Below are 23804 nucleotides of genomic sequence, written 5' to 3'. Positions count from 1 at the left end.
CGTTGTACACAGGGCACTGGGTGCAGGGTCAAAGGAGACTTCTGTCCCCTGGCAGCTCATAGCCTAAGAGGAGGTGCGTAACAGGGGGCATGATGTAAGGGCCCTGAAACCAGGCCAGATGCAGAAACAGGCTCCATGAGGCCATGTGCCCTGGCCAAGGTCCCATGTTGGTCTGGGTTGAGCTGAGAGATCTTAGGTGTCCCAACTCCCTTCACCTCCCCGCAAACTACCACAAGTGTAATTGGTACTAATTTAAACCAAAACCTTCTCCCCGTGCAGGCCCCCTGAGAGTCGTGAGTTTCTTGGAGGGATGCCGCCCAGGGCAGGGCCCTGTAGGTCTCTGTTACCAGTCCCTTCAGCCCTGCTAGGGCAGCTCAGCACCTGAGGCAGGTACAGGCAGAAACAGGGTCCTGGGATCTTAAATCTTCCCAGTAGGGAAAGAACATGGTTCTGAGGGTGCAGTCCACAGGGAGGACAGACAAGGGGAGCCAAGGGATGGGGTGGGGACGCGAGGGGTCTTATAGATTTATAACATCTCAAATCGTGGGGACGATTACCCAGTCCCTGTCCCCCAAAGATGCGAATGTGGTAAGTGGGCAGCCAGGCACAGTGCCACCTCCTGTGTCTGTCACCCTCACACCGGAGTGAAGGAAAGACCGGAAGAGCACCCTGGGGTCTTAGCTCTTTGTCCTCTTCCAAATGATAGGATAGAGAATGAAGGTTAGCGTCAAAATGGACCTGGACCCCAATACCAGCTCAGCTGCTTAGTAGCGACTTGAACTTGGGCAAGTGTTTAAGCCATCCAAGCCTCAGTTTTTGCATCAGTAAAATGGGAATAATTACACTTACAGAATATAATGTGAGGCATGTGTCCAAAACACTCAGCACTATGCCTGGCACAAAATTGGTAAACAATTGGTTTCCAGCATGTTTTTCCGTCTGTGGAATGGACACACATTTGGTATAGCCCCCACCTCACCCCTAATTCCCAGGTGTCTAGAGTGTTAGTAGCCACAGAATGAAAGATGCTGCGGGTGGGTGGTGGGTGAGAATGTTTTCGAGTTCGTTCCATTGAATTATCTGCTCCGTGAAGACTCTTCCTGCCCCATTGGGTCTCCGGTTAATCATATTAGCTCTCCTGGGCTCTCCTGGGAAAGCCAGGTATGTGCATCTCCCCTCAACTTGCCTTTGAAGTCTGGGGCCCTTTGATGTGAGTGGGGGAGGCACCAGCCTGGGATTTGGCCAGCCTTGTGGTCAGCAGCTAACGGGGCACAGGGCTTGGTGGAGTTTGGAAATACAAGTCCCCCCACCCTGCCTGAGTTACCCCAAGCGCAGGCTTTGACGTCAGACTTCCCGGGACCGGGATCCCAGCACTGCTTTTAACGACAATGCGCCCAGCCCCTCTGTGCCTCAGACCCCTCAATTGTAGAAAAAGCCGACAGCAGCGCCACGCTTGTGGGTTTCTGGAAAGACAGAAGAGAGAGAAAGAAAAAAAAAAAGACAATGAAATAAATGGTGCTGTTTTCCATCTCACTTATTAAGACTCACCAAATGAGTCTATAGAGCTGGTGGACTTTGATGTTCCAAAAGTCTTAGTGCCCTTTTAAGCTTTAGCGGAAGTATAGTCTGTTACATACACTTCTATTCCAGAACCATAAATGCTACAACTTTACAAAGAACATTGCAGCTTAATTTTCTTTTATGTGTAGTTAGTCTTACGGATTTTGAATAATAATGTTCATATTTCGAAGGTTTATTATGTTTGCGTCCATCGTCACAACCGTATTTTCCTTTTTTAAAATATTTTCTTAAGTAATCTCTACACCCAACGTGGAGTTCGAACTTACAACCCGGAGATCGAGAGTCACATGCTCTGGTGACTGAACCAGCCAGCTGCCCCCATTGTTACAACTGTAGTAAGGTATGATTGATACACAACAGCTGCAAATATTTGAAGTGTGCATTTCGGTAAGCTTTGACATACTACACAACCATCCCTACAATCAAGACACTGAATGTATTTAGCACGCCCACAAGTTCCCTTGTGCCCCTTTGTAATTTCTCCGTCTCTCCTCTCCTCCTAGACAACCCCTGAGCCACATTCTGCACCGCTTCTCTGCAATCACTAGTTTGCATTTTCTAAAATGGGACAGAAATGGGGCGCCTGGGTGGCTCAGTCGGTTAAGCGGCCGACTTCGGCTCAGGTCATGATCTCGTGGTCCGTGAGTTCGAGCCCCACGTCGGGCTCTGTGCTGACAGCTCAGAGCCTGGAGCCTGTTTCAGATTCTGTGTCTCCCTCTCTCTGACCCTCCCCCGTTCATGCTCTGTCTCTCTCTGTCTCAAAAATAAATAAACGTTAAAAAATTTTTTTTTACTGGGACAGAAATGGAATCAAACAGTATACACTATCTTTTGTCTGGCTTCTTTAAGTCAGCATCATTATTTTGAGAGCCATCCTCATTGCCTGTTTCAACAGTTAATTGTCAAGTAGCATTCCGATGTACAGATACACTACAATCTGTTTATCCAGTCACCCACTGATGGACATTTGGGTTATTTTCAATTTCAAATAATGAAATTTTCATTTTGTGTTTTTTGGGAGATAGCAAATGTTGACTGAAACGACAAAATTAAATTTAAAATGTCTTATTACAAATTCACGAAACCAAATAAGTACAAGAGGAATTTAAATAATTACACTTATCAAGGGATGGTTTTTGTAAGTTTCTATCGTTTATACTTTGATGTGGTTAACATTTCAAAGAGCACTAAAAGTGCACCCTGACTCTTGGGGCTCCCTTTATCTTTACTAAGTGCTCCAGTGGATTACTGTGATCAGTTTAGGGAGACCCCAAGTCGTAGTGCACATAGATCTCTCAGCATAGCCCATGCCTGGCACCCGGGGGGCACGCCCTAAGCACTCCTTATTCCCACAGTATGTGCTCCCTTGAGTGCTTGCCCTTAGTTCTGATTCTTTTCCTTGCCCTACACACACACACACACACACACACACACACACACACACACACACTCGCACAGGCTCTCCAGCCCCAGACTAGGTTGTGTCATCCAACTCCAGCCCAATTTCAGCACCAGTGAGTCTCAGTGGGAGGACATAGGGAGGTGGGAGGCAGGAGGCAGGGGTGGCTGGCTGGGCTGTGGGAATCTCTGAGAAGCTTCCCAGTGGGAGGAGAGGGATCCTCCTGGTGGTCTCTTTGTTTGTTTCCCAGGGCGGGCTGAGCCTTCACCTCCTGACCCTGTGGGAAGCACAAGTTGAGTCTGGGCTGTACCCAGGAGGGGTTGGGAAGGAGAGCCGGGGCTGGAGGGAGCATGAGACTCCGAGTCAGACGGGCCTGGCCCCTACCAGCTGTACTATGTCAGGCTGGTCCCTCTCTACGAGGGTGATGCCAGCCTTGCTCAGATCACGCAGCTCGTGAAAGGATCCGGAGCCAGAATGGAAGTGAGAGGGTGGCATACAGGACTCCCTAACATGAATCATGGCCCTAAGGAGCCAGGAGCACTAAGGAGGCATTCTGTTGCTGATGTAAAACATCAGCATGCTAAGAGAGGGATACTGAGCATTTATTGAACATCTACTATGATCCCCCACCACCACCACGTGCTGAGGACAGTGAGATGGACGAACTTGGAACCAGAGGAAGCTGGTGACCTGTGGGGCTTACCTATGGCCACTGGATCAAGCAACGTCTCCCCATCCTTGCCATCTTACCTGTCTGCCCCCCAGTCCAGGGACCGGCTTCAATGTATTCACTCAATAAATATGTACTGAGCACTTCCATGTGTCAGAACTGTGCCAAGCCCGGGGGTTCAGTGGTGAACTGAACAGACAGTGGATCTGGCTTAACGCCCCGAGCGGGAGGGAACAGACAAAAATGAACAGCACTGAACAAATCAATTTCTGAGCACGGAAGAAAGGAACATGGTGATATGACAGAGTGCAGGAGGTCAGCTGAGATGGGGTAAGCAGGGAGAGGCCTCTCTGTGCAAGGGGGCTAGGAAATGACTGTGTTGGGTGCGGTCGTGTCCAGTATCACTTCCAGGATCAGAATAACTTAGGGTCCAGCACAGCTTTACCACTTGCTAGGCGTTGGGTCCTGAGCAAGCTCCATGTCAGTTTCTTCACCTGTGAAATGGGAGTAAATATCCAGTCTGCTTCACAGGGATAGGAAGGGTAAATTATATAATGCAAGCACATTATGGTAAGCACTTACTAAATAATAGATTATTTCTAGCTTATCCAGCCTGGGCCGGGTACCCACAGTCTGTGGCTTAGTCCCTGTGGAGAAAACTCCCGAGTCCGTGTTTCCTAACTGATTCCAGAGTGTCTTTTTCTCATCCAACCTACAGCAGGGGTCTCAAACTCATATGTCCTGGGGGCCGGGCAGATGGGTGTAGTATGTTAAGGAGAGCTGGGGACTGTGGCGTGTAGAGACCCTGCCTAAAGAAAGCAGCTCCTATTCAGCTTTAGGGAACACTTGCCACGTTGAAATGAGGGTCAAGACCTTTCCATTTCTCAAATGATGAAATAAAACTATTTTATTCAGGGGCACCTGGCAAGCTTGGTCGGTAGAGCATGAGACTCTTGATCTCAGGGGTGTGAGTTTGAGCCCCACGTTGGGTGTACAGATTACTTTAAAAAGAGGCAAAACTATTTTATTCAAAATCTAAAGCATTTTTTTGTGTTGGCGATTTAAATAAAAACGTTGCGAAACGTTGTTGGGAGTAGACAAAATAGTGCTATAAGCCAAGGCTGGCCACAGGCATGGTTTGTAACGTCCACTTAGCGCCAAACCCTTTGCTAAGGATGAAGAATGCAAAGTGAGCCAGGCAGCAGGCTCCCTGGTGGAAAACTCCTAAGGGCTCGAGGACCTCAACCTTCAACAGAGAATGGGTCGGATCAGAGCCTGCAGGGGGAGAGAGACCACGTAAGAAGGCCCTTGTGGAAGAGGAAACCGTTAAGCTGGGCACTGGGATAAACAGGAGTGTCTTGTGTGAATGAAGAAGGGGCAAAATTACTCTGGACTGAGGAAGAATGGCTTTGTACTTTGGGGGAAGGGTCGGTATTTCCATGGGGCTGGAGTGCATTTGGGGAACAAGGGCATTGTGGGGGCGGGGAGGGCGGGGTCTCTATCTCCAGATCACAGAGAGCCACAGTGGAAGCCAAGAGCCTGTGTTTAGAGCCACCATTTCCACTATTGGATTCATTCATCTATGCCGCAAATCACAGCAAGCAAAGTTCAGCCATGAACCAGCGGCTAGCGCCTCAGGAGAAATGAGTCAGGAGCCATCCCTGCTTCTTGGGAATTCACAGCCCAGTGGCAGCCACTGAAGAGAATTTGGGCAACTGATCTATCAGTGCCATACTTAGAAGTGTCCTCTGCTCAATTGCTGGGGAGTTGGTGAGAGGTCTACAGAGGAAGGGACTTTCGAAAAAAACTTTTTTAATTGTTTACTATTTATTTTGGAGAGAGAGACAAAGCGTGAGAGACAAAGAGAGAGAGGAAACAGAATCCAAAGCAGGCTCCAGGCTCTGAGCTGTCAGCACAGAGCCCAACGCAGGGCTTGAACCCAAGAACTGTGAGATCATGACCTAAGCCAAGGTCAGATGCTTAACCGACTGAGCCACCCAGACACCCCGAGGAAGGGATTTTTAAGAGGTGTGTTGGTAATTAAGCAGTTCACCAGGGGCATACGATGGAAACACACATGCAGAAAAAGGGGCACATGAAATGCAGAGGTGTGCTGGGAAAGTAAGATAGCCAATGTCACCCTGGCACATAGAAAATGCTCATTAAATATGTGCAGACCTGAAATGCCTTCTTGCCTAGCCCCCCGAGAAAATCTAGCTTTTGCAGTTAACCTGCTGTAGACTCACTGGAAGAAAAGCAGGTTTGTTCAACGAATGAATCCACAAACTGCCAGATGCTATCGGCACTATGCGCTTTACTCACGTTTACTACTTACAACATTCCTGTCAAGGAGATACTACCTATCCTGTATCTCCATTTCATAGCCGAGGAAGCAGAAGCTTCAAGATGGTCAGTGACTGGTCTAATACACTCAGATCGTGACAGAGAGGGATCCCGACTCTGCCTCCTGGCAGCCTGACCTCACGGCCCCAGCACTTAACCATGCCACATATGTTACTCATGTAGAGGAAGGGTGTGGAACAGCCTGATGGAAAGCATTCAAGAACCGCGAGGGACTTTGCTCTCCCTCCTCCAGGCAGCTGGAACGACCCTGAGAGGTTATCTCCCAGGTCAGGTAATCTGTCGGCCAGTCCGTCTGGGGCAGGGGAAGCGAGAAGGTGTCATTCCCCGCCTGGTAAGAGGGCAGTTCTGGTCCTTCCTGCAGGAAACAGATCCTGGACGGACAAATACCCTTTAAAACTGAGAAGGAGGACCGTGAGCCTTTGTCCCGAAGAGGTGACAGTTTCGGTTTCTTCTGGGGTGCCGGAGCTGCAGAAAGATCCGTGACGGATGGGCTTTGACAGAGTGGCTCTTGCTGGTCAGAGAGCGATTCCAGGCCCCTACGTGGCTCTGGGCCAATACACATCAGGAAGGAGCTCTGTCTGCCGCTCCTGGACCCTGGGAAAGGTAAGACTGAGAGTTTTTTAAGTCCTAGTACAAGGCACACGTTCACCCTCTCATCTACGGGGAAGCAGTAAGGCTCAAAGCACCGGTTTAGTTGATAAGCAGAGACCTGCCCTTCACGTACTGGCTGTTCCCACCTGTAAATTTGTGGCCTTGAGCCAATTACCATGTTTCTTCTGAGCCTCTGTTTTCTCATCTCTGAAGTAGGGGTGATGATAAAGTCAGCTCAGTGATTAGCAGAGTGCCAATTGCTTTGAGCACTCAATAAATGTTAGCTGTTGCCGTAATCATTCACTTTAGCTAAAAGGTTTATCGAGGACCTCCCATGTGTCACGTAGTGCAAGGGACACAGGATGAATAAAGCGTTCTCCTTAATTTCAAGGAGCTCCTGGTCCACTATGAGAAGTAGATGTATCTTCTTTGTTGTTCCTTTCCCAACCTTGGTGGGTAAAGACTGCTGAATGTCCCTGTTGAAACAGGGACCACCTGGATTCTAGGTCACGTGGGGACTGGGGAGCTCTGGATTGGGGGGAGGCTGATTCCTGTACCTCTGTCTAGCTATAGGCACTCCCCTGTGTTGCCATTCTTGGTTCCCATGTCCTCGCCAGGGGTTTCCCTTGCACTAACCACAATCTGTCATTGTTTTTTTATCTGTATATTCACAACCCGCAGGAGGGTTGCCTTCTGCCTCTGGGGAAGGGTCTGATGTGAGGGCTGGGACCAACAATCCAGAACTGGCAAGCTCCCACGCTGGGAAATTTGAATGACAGCCATGGAGCATAATAATATCCACACACATAAGGATTTACAAATACACCAGGGTTTGGAGTCCGCAAGGCACTTTCACAATGGTTTCATTTAATCCGTATGGAAGGAGGATCTCCAGTAATGTTTTATAGATGAGGAACCTGAACGCCGGGAGCGGGGGTCCAAACTGTGATGAGAACTCCAGGCCACCCAGGTTCTCAAGGTTGTCTGGTAAGGATCATGGGGTGCTTGTTAAATATGTAGATGGCCAAGCCCTCTCCCCAAATTCTAATTCTAGAGGTCAGGAGTCAATAGTTTAACAAACACCCCGGGTGACACTTGTCTTCAGGCAAGTCCGGACACAGTGCCATTCCCTGATTTACTCATCTAGCGAAGATTTTTGGGATCCCAACTGTAATGTGTACAATGGTGAAAACACAACAAACAAGGCGGTCCTTAGCTTTACGGAACTAAAAGCTGCTGGTAGAGCAGACTGTCCAGGTCCCATGGTTTGCCGCTCCCCCTCGCTGTCCCCGCCCCTCCCCCACTCTCTTCCCGGTGACAGTGAGGTTCCTTCCTGCTGGGTGGACCAGCTCCACCCCAGCTACCTGCCTCCCCCCCACCCCCCAAGTTTGGAGCTCCCAGCTGAACCTGCTGGGCCTCCTCCCACTGTCTGTACCTGCTCCGGGCCGAGCCTGTGGTTCTTTGGAGCTGGAGCGTCCTGTGAAAGGCCTGGACGTGGGCCCAGCACAGAGCATTTCAGTAAATGTCGCCCAGGCTAAGAAAGGACGTGGGGAGGAGGAGCCCTCCTGTGCTGAGGGAAACAGCTGGGGCCTGACAAGGGGCAGGGATTTGTATTTCTTTACAGGTAGTTCCAGCTCTGATGTGATGGCACCCAGAAGGGAGGCCGCATGAGGATCACTCCCAAGCAGCTGAGGAAAGCAGGGCCCAGAGAAAGGGAAATCAGAGGTCCTGAGCTGAAACCTGGGTCCCCCGGGGGCAACTGCCAGGCCAGACAGGGACTGCAGGCCATGGACAACACAGGACACACCTTTCTCCTGAAATCACTGGGATGATGCCCACCACACGTGCCGGGGCCGGGATCACCCTGTTAGCTATGCCCCGGGCTCCGGCTTCTGCTGAAACACTTCCCCTTTCTGATGGAGAAGTGTGTCCTTCATCCTGGTCGCTTGTGCCCTTTGCCTTCTAGAGAACACTTCCATCCCTGTCTGAGGCAGGTCCCCAGGGGCCTTCCTCTGGAGCTCACCTTCTTGGTTCCAGCAACTCCCAGTACCGTCACCCCTGGTTTCCCAGAGCCATCCAGACAGGACTTGCCAGTTAAGGCCAGGAGTGCTCCAGGAGGCCATCTGGGTGAGGGCCCGGAAGGCTGCACCTGGCCAGGCTGGGTGGGGGGGGAGCATCGCAGGTCAGCCTGGGGCCTCACCTGGCCTGAGAGCCTCCAGGATGCACTGTCATTCGCTACCTGCTGCTGTTGAGCCAGACATCCATTTGGAGCTTGGAGAAACAGGAAAGGGCAGGGATCCGAGGTAAGGCAGAGCAAGGAAGCCACAATTCTGACCTGCCAGTTTGAGGGTGAGGAGTTTACCAGGGCCTCAGAAACATGGCCTGGGGTATCTAAAGTAGCAGAGTGCCAGGGTCCTCAAAGGCGGCAAACTAGAGGGTCGCGGGACCTAAGGGCTCCTCTAGCTCAGCGGGTCTCCTCCCTCCCAGGCTCAGGTCTGGCCCTCCCGCAGCAGGTGGTCCCTCTGGGGGCCACCCCCCTGGATGGGGTGGGGGGGGGGGGAGGTACAGGATCCCAAGGCTTCCCCCAGGGAAGGAGGGAGAGGGCGGGGCGGCAGCGAAGGCCCAGGATAAAAGGGGCGGAGGCGCCGCTCCGGGCCCAGCCAGCCCACCATGCAAGCCCCCCGTCTGCCCTGGTTCTTCCTGCACGCCTGGTGGGCCCTGCTCCAGGCGGGCGCCGCGACCGTGGCCCCGTCGCCCCTCCGTACGCGGGGGCAGCCCTCGTCGCCGTCCCCTCTAGCGTACATGCTGAGCCTCTACCGCGACCCGCTGCCCCGGGCGGACATCATCCGCAGCCTGCAGGCGCAAGGTAGGCTGCGCAGCCCCGCCGAGCCCCGGGGGCGCCTTGGGACTCCGGAAGGGCGCTGGGAAATGCTGCGGGAGGGTGGCTCCGGGCTGGGGACCCCGCCGCTGAGGGCGCTCTGCGCTGGGAGGGAGGAGCATCGGGGGTCCAGGTCTGGGGTGGCACCGGCGGCGGCACTGGCTCGGCGCGCAGGGTCGGCGGGTGGAGGGGATTCTGGCATCGGGAAGGGCCCCGGGGCGGAGACCCCTGCGTTCTGGGCCTTGGTTTAGGGTGGGTAGAGCGCAGCGCTGGAGGGTGGGAGCCCGATTGCGCCAGTCGACGATGCGGTCTTGTTCAACTACGTAACCTCCGGGCGCCTCGGTTTGCGCTTCCGTGAAATGGGGACAGCAGTCCCTCCCTTATAAAAGTGTGGCGAGCGCCAGGTGACAAAGCACATAAAACGCTTAGCACAAAACCAGGCATGGTAATAAAGTGGTCGTTATTATTGCCACATACGCTCTGTCGAATTTCTTTTCGCGCGTCAGGGTGAATGGATGCCGGAGGCTGACCGCGAACTTCGAAACCCAGCACCGAGCGCGTAACAAACATCAGGGATTATAGTTCAGAGATACGGCACTAGAGGTGGAGTGCCCCGAAGTCGGGAACTGAGGCAGGCTTGGGGACTCGAGTCCAGGCCGGGAAGGTGCCAGTGTCCCGAGTAGTACCGGGTTCGGGGCCTAGATTTGGTTGGGGGAAACGCTCAGCGACCGTGGTGACGCGGGAGTTTCACCCTCGGGGTCGGGGCAGGGCGTTCTGGGCATCGGGCGGGACGGACAGGTGGGTGCTGAGTGGAGGGACCCCTTCCGCGGGGTCCCCTTGCCCCATGCAATCCACATCCTGACTCCTGGGGTCGGGGGCAGACCCCTGCCGCCCTGCGCCGGCCTGTGCCTCCCTCTGCCGGCTGGGGCCAGACGGCCCTCCCCCACGCTGGGGCGCAATCCACATCCGATCATCTGACCTAATTGGCCACCCGCCAGCCCTTTGGTCGGGTGCGGGGGTGGGGGCTCTTAGCTCCCTGGCCTGCCACGTCTGGGGTCAGACAGCCGGTGACCCCTCTTGAAGGGTCATCTGGGGATCAGCCAGATTTAGGGACACCCGAGGGGCTAACCTGAGGGGCTTGGAAATTACTGGAGGGCTCTGCTCAGTCCCTCTACCGGAAAGCTGGTGTGGGGAGGAGGCTGGGCAAAGGGGCAGAGAGTGCCCTTCTTCAGTTCACTCTCTCCTTCTGGAGAGTTCCGGAAGGTTCGTGGTGGTTTGAGAGTCTGGGAGACTGGAAAACTGGGTTCAGTTCCCTCAAACCCTGCTTCCCAATTCCTGGTGTATCCTTTGCAGGACTAGTTTCCCCTTTTGTAAGACCGGGGGCTGGCTTTCCTTCTGCCTCATTTGTGTGTGAATGCGGCAAAATATACATGACAAAACCTACCATTTTACTGTTTTTAAAATGTACAGTGACTTCAAGTACACTCACAGTGTTGTGAACTGGTTTCAGTTTTTGAAAGCAGCCAGAGGAGCCTGCCTGGAGGGACACGGGTGGAGAAGGGATGGTCTAACTGCTCCTTTCCCTCTTGGGTTTATCTGTCATGCCGCACCTGTAAAGCGGGAAACGGGGTGTTGGAGTCTAACCAAACTGGGTTTGCATCTTCGTCTGTGGCTGTGGAGCCAGCCTCAGCTCCGAACTTCAGTTTTCTCTCATCTGCAAAACCGTGATAATGGTGGGGAGGATTCAAAGAGACAATGCTTGGCCCGGGAAGCAATGAGTGGCAATTAACTGCTAGTTTGTAATAATGTAGAGTGGACACTTAGCGTCATACCCACACCCTCCTTTCCTACGGAGCCCGGAATCCCAACTCGGCCTCAGCATCCTGTTTGAGGGTGAGGGAACCCCCAGGGCATGGGCCCAACCACTTTCTTCTTTAGAATTGGACGCGGGTCAAGAATATCCCTGGGGCCTGTGTGGCCGATTCTGTTGAGTTGCGTGGATAGGTTTCAGGGTGTCCACGAACCCTTTCCTGATACCTGATACCAACAAATCACATTTGCTGTAGAAGTGGGAGATGCTTTCTTTCCTGGGGAGAGAGCATTCTTGGCTTGTAGCAAGCATCGGTGACCCCCAAAAGATTAGGCACCCCTATCCTAACAAGAACCAGAGACCGATCTAAGAGAACCTATCAGCACTGTGTCCCAAGGACCCCTTGGCTGGGGGTGGGGTCATGGAGTCAGAGACTCCGCCCCACTGGGAAGGAGCGCTCCGTACACATTGTCCATCCTGGTAATGGCTGACTTTGCTCTTCTGTCCAGGTCTTTCACTACCTATCTGGACACCTTCGTTTCTAACCTTGGACGTCCGCAATAATAAGGAAGTGGTTGATGACAGCTGACACCTATTGCACGTTGGTTGTGCTGGGCCAAACACTTTCTGCACATTATCTCAGCGAATCCTAACACTTCTGTGAGGTGATACTGTCACTGGCTCCCTTTTGCAAAGCGGGAAACTGAGGCCCAGAGAAGGAAACTAGCCTGCCCAGTGTTAAACAGCAAGTGGCAGGATTTGAACCATCACAGGAGGCACGAGAGCCCCTGCTCTTGATCACTGAGCTGGAATGTCTTCCTCTAAAAGGCCATTGGTGGATACTTGAGATGAAAAGTCTTTAACTCCTGGTGCAGGTGGCCAGGAGTTGTTACACTCCCACGGAATCCCCAGGTGGCTAGGGGGTGCTGCAGTGGGCAATGGGTAATGCAGGCCTCCTCCCCACACCTCCAGGGAGAGTTGCTAGCCAGGGGCGGGTTATTGCCCCCTACAGGTGCTAATGAGGAGGGAAGTGGAAATTAAGTGAAGAGCCTCTGGGGATGGGCTCCGAGAAGCTGCCAGGAGGCTGAAGCTGGAAACTGCTTCCTTATAATAATGCAGGCTGGATTTCTCAGGGAAATTCACTTACATCATCTCACCAAAGATGCTCTAGGAGGCAATAAAAAAAGGAAACTGTCGTGAGGTCTGCCCAGAGTGGACCCAAATAGGAGGTCGTCACTACCCTTGAGATCTGTTCGCAAAAGGGTAGTGTTTTTATTCTAAGGAATGAATAATCCCTTTTATTTAGCAACAGACGGTCAACCCTTTTTATTTCCATGAAAGCTTGTGATGAGGCCGAGATGGGCAGGGCATGACCATTCCCATTGCAAAGGAGAGGAAACTGGGCTCGAAACAAGTTCAAGGTCACTTTTAGCATGCACACATACATGCTATTACCAGATATTGGGCCAAATTAGTCCGGGACTAAGATGAATGGAACACGCTTCCCCATTCTGTTTCATCCATTTTGGGTTTTGTCATCTTGGGGAGGGGGCTGGGACCAGGCTGGGGGCTGTGTGTGTGCAGACTGTGTCTGCCCCAGGTGTGTGAATGACCTGACAGGGGGCGGTGATGAGCACCTTGCAGGTAGATGGGAAAGCCCACTGGTTGGAAAACTGCCAGGTCAGTGCAAAGTCATGCTTAGAACGTGTGAGGTTGTCAAAAACCCCGGAAGTTTCTGCCTCCATCTTTAGGAATAGGTGGAGGAGAGGGTGGCCGGCCTTGGGCTTCTGTTGCTTGGGCCTCCCAAGAAGGTTCGGGGCCTTTCCACGTGCCCGTGAATCAGGCCACCGTTTCCAATGAGAAAACGGAGTCTGGGGAGCTCAGGGTCACAGGGTGAGGGGAAGCCCAGGGTTTAGGTGAGAAAGCTCAGGGTTTGGCCAAAGAGCAGGGAGAACGCATCCAGCGTCTACCAGCTGTTCTCTGGCTGGGGGGTGTCTTAGCGGGAACAGCAGAACCGGGATTTGGAGTGTGAGCTTTGCGGTTGGGCAAATCTGGGTCAATTCTTGGCCCCGCCACCTCGTGCAGGTAATTTAACCTCTCTGAGCCTCGATTTGAATTGGACTAAAATGGACTCCACATGCCCAACTCGTAGGGTTGGGATGAGGATTGAGAGGGTCCCTGTCAGGTGAAGGCTGCAACATGAGCGCTGGGAGCATACAGGGGGCCCCCACTCACCCTGCTTCCTTCCTGGTTTCTCCCCACCCAGATGTGCACGCCGATGGGCAGAACTGGACCTTTGCTTTTGACTTCTCCTTCCTGAGCCAAGCGGAGGATCTGGTGTGGGCCGAGCTCCGGCTGCAGCTGGCCGGCCCTGTGGACCTTCCCCCTGGCGTGCTGCCCTCCATCGAGATTTTGCACCAGCTAAAGCCGGATGCGGAGCAGGACCCAGCCGACTGCCGGGAGCGTCTTCGGATGGACTCGTTCACTGTTCCTCTGTCCCAGATGACCTTTTCCTCAGGCAGCATGGTCCTGGAGGTGACCAGGCCTCTCTCCAAGTGGCTGAAGCACCCTGGGGAGCTGGTGGAGCAGGCGTCCAGTTTGGCCAGAGAGTGCCCGCAGCGGCCTCCCGTGCCACCGGTCGCCAGCGCGCTCCTCATGCTCTACTCCAACCTCTCCCCGGAGCAGAGGCGGCTGGGTGGCTCCACCTTGCTGTGGGAGGCGGAAAGCTCCTGGCGGGCCCGAGAGGGACAGCTCTCCCAGGAGAGGGGCCGGAGGCACCGCCGGCACCATTTGCCGGACAGAAGCCAGCTGTGTCGGAAGGTCAAGTTCCAGGTGGACTTCAACCTCATCGGATGGGGCTCCTGGATCATCTACCCCAAGCAGTACAACGCCTACCGTTGTGAGGGCGAGTGTCCTAACCCTGTGGGGGAGGAGTTCCATCCCACCAACCACGCATACATCCAGGTGCGGAGCCCTGCCAGGGGAGGGGAGGCGGCGGGCTCTGCGGAAGAAGTGGCCATACTGCCGGATCGGGGGACAGGACTCGAGCTCTGCGATCCCATTGCTGTTCATTCATTCACTTATCCGAGCACCAACAGTGTGCCAGCTGCTGTGCTGGGATATAGGGATGGCCTGTGGCACCAGCCTCAGAGGGGCCTACGAGGAGTCATGCCCCACCGGGTAACCTCGAACACTTCCCTCCCTTAGGACTTCTTCCTTGTCTTTTCGTAAAATTAGGGGTGGCGGGGTATAGACTAGAAGGTCTCAGCTTCCCCTCGGCCCTGATTTCTAGGAAAGGGAGTTCAGAATCTGGATTTTGGGAATAAACCTGGATTTGATTCCTACAGATTAGCTGTGTGATATTGACCAAATTGTTTAGTCTCTTCGAGCCTCAGTTTTACCACCTGTGAAATGGGGATGGCAATGCTGTGTTTCACAGGAATGTCGTAGGGTTCAAGGAGACGATACATATACCCATGTACATCTGTGGGCAGAGAACCAGCACGTGTGATGTTGTATTATCATTACTAGAAGTCTGTGATTCACTGATGAAATGGGGGCCACATTTATGGGGCCATGGTTGGCACAATACTGTTTCCACCCACTGTACTTTTGCTGCCTGAAAGAGGAGGTTTCTTTGCAGTAGAGAAGGCCCGAGGCTACCCCCAGGTGCCACACTCATCAGCCTAAGGTCTAGAAGGTGGTGGAGGAAAGCAAAGGGAGAATGAGAGGGAGAAAACAGAGAAGAGGGCCTAACATCATGACCCTAGTATTTGGATTCAGAGCCTCTGGGGAGTATGTGAGCTGAGCTCGTGCAAGGGAAGCACTGGCGGGGCCAGAGCTCTGTGGGACCTTCCCTGGGCGGAGGCCTGAGCCTCTCCCGGGACTTCCTGCCACTAACCTACCTGCTGCATGATTAAGGGGGCCTGCAGAGACCCAGATAGTCCCAACTGGCAACTCGCGGGTGACACTCGGATCTAAAAAGACTTTGCTGGACCACAGGGACAGGGCCCAGTTCCAGAGTGCCAAGGGATTGTTACCTTTTCTCCTATTGACTCCATTCGCCCTTCTCTGGGCAACAAAACAAATCCCACAAGAATTTCCACATGACTCGCTTTTGCTTCATGTTTCTGGAACTAAACCAGGAGTTTCTTGGAATTGGTAGGCACGCTAGGCTAGAACAATAGAAGGACATGTTAAGTTTGCTGCTGCTCTACCCAGAGACGGCTTTTAGAATCTTCTGTTTAGCTCCTTTTTTTTTTTTTTTTTAAAAACAGCCTGCAAAGTTAGACTTTGCATGTCAGACTTTATGATGTGTTAGCAGGCTGATTCCTTTATGAAAACCATTTTCTTCTGTTTTTGTACTCAGAAACTGACTTTAACTTATTTCCCCCCGCCAGAGCCTGCTGAAACGATACCAGCCCCACCGAGTCCCTTCTACGTGCTGTGCCCCAGTGAAGACCAAGCCGTTGAGCATGCTGTACGTGGACAATGGCAGAGTCCTTCTAGACCATCACAAAGACATGATTGTGGAAGAATGTGGGTGCCTCTGAGGAGATCCTGGTGGGAGCTGGATTTGCCTGTACCCTGGGAAGGTTCTAGAAGGTTTGGGAAGGTCCTAGAAGACACGATAGCCGTCTAACCCAATGAGGAGAGTGGGGGGAAGTTTGCTCTGCCTGCCAGATGTGAGGAGGAAGGCGCCCACTCTGTAAAGGAAGGTTGCTGCCGTCAGGAGAGAGGGCAAGCCTCTGGAAGCAGGCTTGTTGGGTTTTCTCTTTACTGAAGAGACAGTGGTGAATAAAAGCACTAGCGAAAAGGGTTCTTTGACTTTTTAACCTGTGAACCCCCAGAAATTATATGCAAACGTTGGGGCAAACGTGCATTCATTTTTGAGGTGGGGCAGATTATCTACAACTTTTATGTATTCTCAAAAGTGGTCTTTGACCACCCCTGCCAAGATTGAGTTCACTGTGTTAAATGAAAAACAGTTGGCTCAAGGGGCGCCTGGGTGGCTCAAGTTGGTTTGGCTAAGCGCCCTACTCTTGATCTCAGCTCAGGTCTTAATCTCAGGGTTGTGAGTTCAAGCCCCGCTTTGGGCTCCACGCTGGGCGTGAAGCCTACTTCAAAAATAAAAAAATAAATAAATTAAAAGACAATAATAAAGAGTTGGCTCTTATTGCCTCCGGCTGGTTGAGGGGAGCCCCCGCATCTTTCAGGCTGGCCAGTGGCAATCTGTCGGCCTTGTCCAGAGGCTCCCTGGAGTGGGTCTCTGCTAATGAGTTGCACAAACAATAAAGCCATTGTGAAATCCTCCTAGGCCAGCTGGTGCCTTTGAAGGGAGAGGCAGGAACTCTGAACTGGCCACACTGGACTATAGTGGTGGAGCCCTCAGTCATCCCCGTCAGCCTGCTCGGGCAGACACAATCCGAGTCTATTAAAGTTGGTGACAATTCACTTTGGCCTCTCATTGTGTGCTGTTAATGAGGCCCCGGAGCTTCCCATCCGGCAGGGGTGAAGTAGCCGAAGACTCGGGTGAACTTGGCTTATGGTCACACAGCTCAGCCACTGAGAAGCCGTGTGACCTCAGGCGAGTAATTCCTTGCCCAACCTCTTCCTGTGAAATCAAAGTGGATGGATCCTAACGCACTCCTGTAAAACGTCTGTTAGTGGGTGCAGAAGCGCCACAGGCCTGAGGTCCTGGACTGTCCTCTGGGCCTCATCCCCATCCCCCTCTACAACGTGTGAGGCCTGCTGTACCCCCTTTATCCAACCTTTATCAGCCCAGGGTTCTAAGTCTGGCTTAATTTCAGGCTCCGCCTAGCAGCACAGCAGAAAGAACCCAAGCTTTCTCATAGGAAGCTCTCCCGCAAAAACAACAGAGCGTGTCTTTGCCTCTTGGATAAAAAGACCCCAAAGGCAGCGATTCTGTTTTTCTTTTAGTTGACTCATTAAGCATTGCCAAAACGGACTTTTTGTTTGCTTGGCAGGGATGGGGGGTGGGTGGGGAGTGTTTTACCGGGGATGGGAGTTTACAGTAGTTCTGCTGCTCTTACCCAAGAAGCCTGTCCCCCTGTGCTCCAGAATGATCCCCACCGCGTGGGAATCCCTCCTGACTTTAGACGTGACTCAGCCACAGCCTTGGTGGAGTCAAGGTAGTAATCCCGGCCTAAGCATCGGCTGGCTAAGCTGAAGCCAGGCCTGGGCTTGAGAAACCGCAAAGCCCTGATTCAGCAACAAAGCTGATCGAGCTGTGCATTCCTTGGAGTGGAAATAGACCAGCCCTCACCACAATCCCGAATCACAGTAGGATTCCACATCGGGTTCTACTCAGAAAGCAGTAGAGGTGGGGAGGCCTCACGAGGCCAGCTTTCATCCCACTGCTTTCCTAAGCGAGAGACCACGGCGGCCTAGAGGCCTGACCACAGCTGGGAGTGACTGCGTCAAGAACTCAGCTCTGGTCTCCGGAGCCGCCCCAGGGACACTGTCCTGAATCGCGAGGTTTTTGCTCCCCTACCTTTAGGTCAAGGCCTGGCCTTTGGAACCAAATGTTTGGACCCAATTTCGCTACCAGACTGAAGTTCTTGGGAGGGAAAAATCCCATCCTAAGGCTTTAGAGCATCTTCCTCACTAGATAGGTCCCCAACATTCCTTCTACGGCTAGGGCCCGGAGAGCAAAAGTTCAAGCTATTTGTGGCCACAGCTTGTGGGAGTGTTTAGTTAGCAGCTTTACGGACTCCGAACAAACCTCACGGACAAGGCGCGTAGATGGAGGCAGAGGAGTGGACTACGTTTTGCTGACCCCTGCTGGGAGCTCAGCACTGGGCCTGTCCGCAGTAGGTCACCCTGCTGCCTGGCCGGAGGCACTTGGGAGTCAAGCCTAGAAACACTGCTTCATGCTCTGGGCCCTGCAGTAAAGCTTTGAACCAGAGGAAATACCGTCTCTAAGAACGGAGCCCTAACCTGGGGGCCAGGAAGGGGCTTTACAGAACAGGGATTTGAACTTGCTCTCCAGCCAAAGGCCTACCGTACTTGGAGTAGTGCTAAGCCGGTAGCTGAGTGGGGAAAATGGGATGCCTGGCTCTCCTTGGCTGGGGAAGCGGGTGGACCCGGTGGCACGTGGGAGTGGAGAAAAGGACGGACAACGAAAAGGGAGAGCAGCAGAAGCATGGGCTACACAGGATGTGGGAAGCGGTTGTGACTCCAGTAGCACCATTAGGGGTTTGCCTCCTTCTTCTCCAGTCTCCCATTCTTAGGGGCAAAGCCCCCTTAAGTTGCCTTTGAAGTTAACATCCTACCTGCCTTTGGACAAAGTAAAGGATGCGTGAAGTGCTACCAAAATAGTTTGGCCCCATCTTCCCCTAAAGATTTAGTCCTTCCAGAGGTCCAGGGCTAGGTGGTGGCTGCAGGCTCCACGCCCAGACTCGGCTCACTCCTGAGGGAAAGGAGGCCCAAGTGGCTTACCTCTGGTCGCCACGCCAACCTTGCTGAGCTCCAGTCCTTTGCTGAACTCCTGCCGAAGCAGGCCCTGAGCTAAGCTAAGCGCTTGCCGTGAGCCTAGCTGAGCCTCACAGCCACCTCGGAAAGTTGTAGTTCCTAACCCTAGCCTACAGCAGAGAATCCTGCTGGAAGGGATGATGCCTCTAAGCAGCTCACCTGGAATTCAAGGCTGTCTCACTCGGACGCCTGTGAACGAAACTCTACGCTGTCCCGACGGGAGAACGCTTCCTCGAGTCTACCGTTTTATTCTGCGGACCTCTGTTCACACCTAGAACACAACAGGAGTTCTTGCTCTTGGTATTAATAGGAGACTTCCTGGATTAATAATAGCAAGGAATCGGATGCTCAGGCAGCACAGCCTAGTTTAAGACCAGATGGGACGAATGCCTAACAAGTGCTCCTGGGGGGCACAGGCAGCCCTCTTCAGAAAGAGGAAAAGCCCTTGTTTGGGCTTCTGCGAGGCTGGTTCCTGGACAGGGCCTTCCCTGGCGTGTCCAGCTCCACAAGAACCTGTTCACCACCAAGCTGCTGAGGAAAGGGACACGTCACCTCGCTGTATATACAAGGCCAGATAGACAAAGAAAGTGATCCACGAATGCTGAGAACAGACACGCGAAGTGACTGACCGTCTGGGTCCACCTACCTCACCAGTCAAGGCCCTCCAAATGGGAGGCCACCTGAAATTTTACAAACTCAAATAAAACGCAAGGTGATACTCAAGATCTTTATTGATTTAACTGTAACAGCAACCATTGGTGAGAATTTAATTTTTTCCCTAATTTCCAAACACCTGCTGGTTTAGGACAGTTACCAAAAAAAAAAAAAAAACAACAACAACAAAAAACCAACAAAAAACTGACCACGGATTCACACAGGGCTGCCTCCAGACTGCATGGTGCCCTCTGCTATCCATCCACAGCCGTGAAATGGATGGGAGGAGTGGAGGGACGATCACATCAAAGGAGACGAAGGGAAGACCGAGGAAAGTACTGGCACTCTCCACTTTTCCATTCAGAGCCCATGGAAATGGGCCACTGGTGGCACTAAGACGGGAAAGGGCATTTGTCTTATATATAAAATCTTTTAAAGATGCTTAAAATGGACACTTGGATACTGAGTGTCCTCTGGGCTCTCCAAGACACGTCCTTTGAGGTCTGTCCCCTGGGCACCCAGGCGGGAAGAGGTGGGCTCCGTCTCCAGGGGAAGGAAAGGCACTGGCTCACAGTACTCAGGGACTCGGACACAGCCACCAGGGGCAGGATGGCTAACAGGTACAACTCATCCTTATCTCGAGTGATCCTCCCCCACCCTCCTGGTTTCAAGTAAAAGTTACCTTCGGCTCGGGTTTGGGTTTTTCTGTTTTGCTTTTAAAGATTTAGATGGAGAGGAGGGGTGGGGTACCCTGGGTGCAAGAATGGGTATGCTGTGCTGGATTCACGGAATTGTCTCGGGAGTGTCCAGGAATTTGGGGTTTAAGCACCGGCAAGAGCTCCCTTTGGAATTTCAGCGCGGCCACATGATTATCAAGCATTGCAGCAACTGTCAGCTTCCCGCTCTTAGAAAGGTAGCAGAGTTAAGAACTCAAAGCCCCCAGGAACTGTGTTTCATCTCGGCAATGCTTCGCACTGGCCATCCATTCGGTATGATGGTATGCCAGAGCTGCGGGCAGAGGGTAGGCAAAGAGAAACCAAAGACCATCTGAACAGGGACTTGAGACTTCCTAAATCTACCTTTGCCAAAAGGTATGAACTTCCAGGACCAGCCCAGAGACAGAAATTTAAATTCCAGAGGATGGGCAAGGTGACGTGAATGATTGTTTGAAAAAATAAGTTTGTATCCATTTCCCTCCAAATTTCTCTGAGCTAGCCTCAAGGAAACTTCAGAGCTCAACCGGAAAATCCTTACTAGACCAGGAAACGCCCCTGGGGTATAAGCATTCAAAAGAATTCTGACCCCATTGCCTCAAGGTCTGATTTTGTCCTTTATTAAAAGCCCAGAGCTAAAGGAACGGGGATGGGTGTGGGTGTGTGTGTTTGTTTGTGAGAGAGAGAGAGAGAGAGAGAGAGAGAGAGAGAGTGTGTGTGTGTGTGTGTGTGTGTGGTAACCACACCCCCTTCAAAGTCCAAACAGCAATTGCCCTTCCAAAGAAACAATGCTTTTTTAAAATGAGTATTACCCGGTCCCAGATGTCACGGGTGGGTAGGTGATTGGGTTTTCGCAGATTAGTCAACAGCTGTTGTGCCCGTAGTCCAGAAACCTGCCTAGAGGGGAAAGTTCTGACCCAGACGGAGACGCAGCGGACCTCCTGTCTCCAGGAGAATGCAAAGGGCCAAGGGCCCTGGCTTCAAGCAGCCAAGACGCCTGACACCCCATCAAATATCCAAGAAGGGGAGAATGGGTAGAGAGACTGGTTCTGGGACATGACTGTCAACATGATTAGCCCCTCGTACCAGCTGGCTTGACCCAACGGAGGCACTCAGCGTGTGCCGGCTGAACGATGGGACTCTGGGGGTGAATCCCACTCATGCAGCAGGCTGCGGGCTAATGGGAACGTCTGACCTGAGGTCGGAGCGTCCCAAAGAGCCGGTAACCCGAACAACAAAGAATAAAAGACCATCTATTCTGAATCCGCCTCAAAATCAGAAGGAAAAACACAACTCATCTGAAAGTGCTGTGAAGAGGAGTTCCTTACTTGGGGAGGAAGTACCCTTTTTCTTACAGCCGCCTCGGCAGCAGTGCCTCTGGTTCAAGTTCACGCTAAAACCAAGCAGAGCTAAAGAAAACGCCGGGGAAGAGGCGGGGCCTAAAGCCGGACAGGAATGTGCATCTCGAAGAGGTCTGAAATCTCTACAGCGTGGCTGGACGCGGGTGCCAGAAACACAGCAGACATTCACTAAGAATGTGTTCAACTGACTAGCCTCGTCTAAGCTTCTCTCACAGGTGAAGACAGGGTCAGTTCTCTTTAAGAACACATTCCCCTCAGGAAGCCCAGGACGAGGTGGGCGCACATGTCAGAGAAAACCGGATTTGAGAGGAGCAATCAAGCACCACCAGACATCTCTAATTCCCAGATGTTCCGACTTCACTGGAGAAGTGGCTTCTTGGGTGAGAGAGCCAACCCCAACCTGTTCCAGCTGGTACGGCTGCAAAGACCGGGTGCCAGGCACAGACTCTGACAGGGACCTGGCTTCCAGATGCTATCATCTAGTTCACCCTGAATCTGAACCGTTAAGCTTTTTACCCAGCCCGGTAACCCAACATCTGACTCCCATTTCCTCCTCTTGCTTACCAACCCTGACTCCAATGAAGTCAGCTTTAGGGGCTCCGCTAGGAGGATCCAATTCCCTTTGGCAGTTCCTGGCTATGGGAGATACCAGGAAGTGGTATGGAGTCTCAGAGTCACCGAGCCTGGGACTCGTCATGATGCATTGTCACGCTGCTGGTCATTAGGCAAATGTATGGCTCTTTATTCTCCTGGGAGATGTCATTTCTTGTCACTCTTAAAGCCAGCAGGTGGTTTTGGGGAAAGAGAAGAGTGTCCACCTTCTAGCCAGGAGACATAGTAGCAGCATCGTTCTTGGTGTGTTACCTAGTTTAACCAACGCCCCCCGTCGGACTGATTTTATCCTCTGTTGGGGGTAAGGTGGTTTTAAGGTACATCCTCAAATTCTTCGCTACTGCCCCATGGGGTGTAATTCCCGGCCCCTTGAATGCAGGCCGGACTTCGGAGCCTGCTTCTAAGGAACAGAATCAGGAATAGGTGCTGGTGTGTGCTTTCAGAGACGTCACGATAGGCATTGCAGACTCCCTCCCTGGGAGACTTACCCTCTCCCTGGGACCCCCTGCTCAGGGGAAGCCAGCCCCTGTGGTGCGAGGACACTCACGCTGCCCTACTGAGACACCCCTGCGGAGGGAACCCAGGCTTCCTACCAACAGCCACAAAGAGAGCGTAGCAGTGGCCTCTCCGGCCCCAGATGACTGCAGACCCTACCAACATCTTGCCTGCAACTTCCTGAGACCCTGTGCCGGAACCGTCCTGCTCAGCCGCTTCCCAATTCCTAACTCCAGAAGCTGACAGGTAATGTTTGCTCTCTCAAGACTCACGGTATGGGAATAATCTATTACACGGCAACAGAGAATGAAGACAGGTAGAAGGACAAACACGAAGGCCGCTGCTCTACAATGTGCTCTTGAGAATGTGAGTGAGTGGGGATCTGGGCAAACCGTACCAGAAGGAAGCCAGACCGAGACAATGGGCGTCTCCTGCTGGAATCTGGAGGAACAAGGTCATTTCTCATTAAGATGGACTGTCCCCAAAGCACAGAAACATGGTTTCCCCATAAGGGCAACAAGTGATCACCAAGATTTTAAGAACCATCTCATTCAAAAGGTACCCTCAGGGGACTCCCTCCCCAAGGGACAGATTATTCATTCTTCTGGATCTGGCTTGCCCTGAAAATCATTCTACGAGGCACGGCACAAAGGTGCCGTCTGTTACAAGTTACTCTGTTGCCTTGTGAAATGATCTTTAAAATGCAGACTCACGGAGGTTAAGGTATCTCTCCTAGTAGTGGCCTCCAGGAGAGAATTGCACCAAGCAGTAAGGGACTCCTTGCAGAGAAGGACTAAAGGACTGGGCCGCTGCTCTATTATACAGCTGCTAGAAAAATGGCCTTCGATTAGGGAGCTATGTGCAGAGATTCCCCAGAATGGCCAAAAAGGGGAAAATGGCACCTTGATATTACCCAAGCTGGCATGTTTCCAAGGCACTCCCCGCTGCTCAGCAAGGAGGCCAGGTTTTCATGTGCAGCAATAAAGATCAAGAAGGGGGCGCTCTTCTGCTCGTGGTCCAACCAGCCTAGCGGGAGCTGGAGCCAGGTTCCACGGATGCCAAAGTCAGCTATGAAGAACGAGAAGCCTCATTCCCAAGGAATCATGCTCCTAGGGGACAAAGGGGTCCTGAGCAAACTTCCCATGCAAACTGCAGTGCAACTGAAGTTTTTCCAAGAGTAGG

At 52.5% G+C, this 23804-nt stretch overlaps 1 protein-coding gene across 1 annotated transcript; it reads left to right on the top strand.

The window, feature by feature from the left end:
- The first annotated feature begins 9275 nt into the window (after positions 1 to 9275).
- Positions 9276 to 15948, top strand: NODAL (nodal growth differentiation factor). Its single transcript, XM_047073699.1, has 3 exons — positions 9276 to 9471; positions 13560 to 14257; positions 15694 to 15948. The coding sequence occupies exons 1-3, from the start codon at positions 9276 to 9278 to the stop codon at positions 15844 to 15846; spliced, it is 1047 nt and encodes a 348-aa protein (XP_046929655.1). The 3' UTR covers positions 15847 to 15948.
- The last annotated feature ends 7856 nt before the right edge of the window (positions 15949 to 23804 follow it).

This window comes from Lynx rufus, unplaced genomic scaffold, assembly GCF_022079265.1.
Source record: "Lynx rufus isolate CCGP_SWC_20201006 ecotype Redwood Valley unplaced genomic scaffold, mLynRuf1.p SCAF_11, whole genome shotgun sequence".
Taxonomy (NCBI): Eukaryota; Metazoa; Chordata; class Mammalia; order Carnivora; family Felidae; genus Lynx; species Lynx rufus.
This window is presented reverse-complemented; position numbering and strand designations above follow the sequence as displayed.

Bases quoted from the DNA above. Each gene is read 5' to 3' on its own strand.
- NODAL (XM_047073699.1), top strand. From the start codon at position 9,276: ATGCAAGCCCCCCGTCTGCCCTGGTTCTTCCTGCACGCCTGGTGGGCC. The intron at 9,472-13,559 runs GTAGGCTGCGCA...CTCCCCACCCAG, and splicing joins CCGCAGCCTGCAGGCGCAAG to ATGTGCACGCCGATGGGCAG. The intron at 14,258-15,693 runs GTGCGGAGCCCT...TCCCCCCGCCAG, and splicing joins CCAACCACGCATACATCCAG to AGCCTGCTGAAACGATACCA.